Source organism: Hippocampus comes, unplaced genomic scaffold (genome assembly GCF_001891065.2).
Source record: "Hippocampus comes isolate QL1 unplaced genomic scaffold, H_comes_QL1_v1.1 scaffold475, whole genome shotgun sequence".
In the NCBI taxonomy this organism is placed as follows: Eukaryota; Metazoa; Chordata; class Actinopteri; order Syngnathiformes; family Syngnathidae; genus Hippocampus; species Hippocampus comes.
The window spans coordinates 161,122-162,515 of NW_017804881.1; the positions used below are offsets into that span (position 1 = coordinate 161,122).

The following is a 1,394-nucleotide window of genomic DNA, read 5'->3' on the forward strand; positions in this document are numbered from 1 at the left end:
TTGGGGGGGGGGGTCCCATGCAGAGGCGATTGCTCTAAGACTGCAAGGGAAGCTCAGCTTCCCCTAAAAAGTCCAAAAATAAGTCATCAAATCGAGGTGTGCGCATACAATTGTGTGGACACGTCATTGACTAAATGTGCGCGACAACGTGCTCAACTTTTGTCCCGAATCAGCTTCTTATGACTGGTTACGACGCGACTCTCTTCTCGTTCTTTCCCGCAGCTTGGCTGTGCTTTAAACTGTGCGGACGCTGAGCATGGAAACAGTTCAGAGCCGGTTGTTCCAATGCATTGAAACGAGACCAGTCATTGGATAAATGCTGTTTTTGTCCCGCCCATCGGACGCTCAGCGTCTCTGGGAGTCAGCGGGCAGTGGGCGCGTATCGGCCGCCCGGACGCTCAGCTTTTCTGCATGATGATTGGATGATCTGTCTGAGGCGGAATCTCTGCTTGATTGACAGCAAAATGAGCCAATCGCTGGTCTTTTGGTGTAGCATTTTTCAATTCTCATTCTAAGTTGAACTGGAGGCTTCTCCTTATCATCTTAGTGAAACTCTGTTGAAAACGACTAGCGACAGATTAATATCTGATTTCTGGTGGGCTTGATTGTACTTGCTGTAGTTGTAGGACACCAGTTAAGTCCCTGGAAAAGACGCCTTGTTGGTCTGCAGTTCAGTCCCTGGAAAAGACGCCTTGTTGGTCTGACAGGGTCACAGATCACGCAGAGTAGAATGACGTCTAAACGAACGGACACATTTGATGATGTCGGCCGAAATTGAGCTTCCCCTCCTTGACAGATCAGCCAGCATCCGCCAGTGGTCCCATGCTGGCGCTCCATGGACGTGTGTCTTTTTCAGTCTTTTGTGAACACGCGGATGTATTTTGACAGCATTTTATTGACGGAGCGAGTACTTTTGATTCGTAAAAGAATCCGAGGGAGTCAGTCGCTTCGTCGAACTTTGTACGTGACCTCTCACGTTTGAACGTGAACTTTTCACGTGAAAACGTGACCCTTACCGCGGTAGACTAGCTGCCTTTTCACGTGAAAACGTGACCCTTACCGCGGTAGAATGTGAAACGTAACCCACCGTGACGTGCTGTTGAACTGTTTTTTTTTTGTTTGTTTTTTTCGTAACTCGTCAGCTCGCAGGAGAAGGGCCAGACGAACCGCGGCGGTGGCGTCGTCGCCGCGGTTGTTGTCGTCGCCTCTCCGCGCGTGACGTAAGCTCGGCGGCGGAACAGCGGCCGTAGGGCGGCGCGCGCGCGCGCGCGCGGTACGGTACCTGCTCGGGGCCTTGGAAGCAGATCCTGCACTGGGGGCTCCGCAGGCCGCTGGCGGTGCTCGCGAGCGAGACGGCGTCCAGGCCCGCTTGCGGCTTGGGCTCCTTGTCGTCC

The 1,394-nt window shown here is 53.0% G+C and overlaps 2 protein-coding genes across 2 annotated transcripts in view; both read right to left on the minus strand.

The window, feature by feature from the left end:
• marchf9 (membrane-associated ring finger (C3HC4) 9) overlaps positions 1–1,394 on the minus strand; it is a 15,340-nt gene that overhangs the window by 12,887 nt on the left and 1,059 nt on the right. The window contains exon 2 of the mRNA XM_019881853.1: positions 1,283–1,394. This exon is cut by the window's right edge and continues 15 nt beyond it. Within this exon, the coding sequence (XP_019737412.1) occupies positions 1,283–1,394 (112 nt within the window). The remainder of the gene's footprint in view (positions 1–1,282) is intronic.
• tspan31 (tetraspanin 31) overlaps positions 1–1,394 on the minus strand; it is a 22,061-nt gene that overhangs the window by 10,059 nt on the left and 10,608 nt on the right. The window lies entirely within an intron of this gene.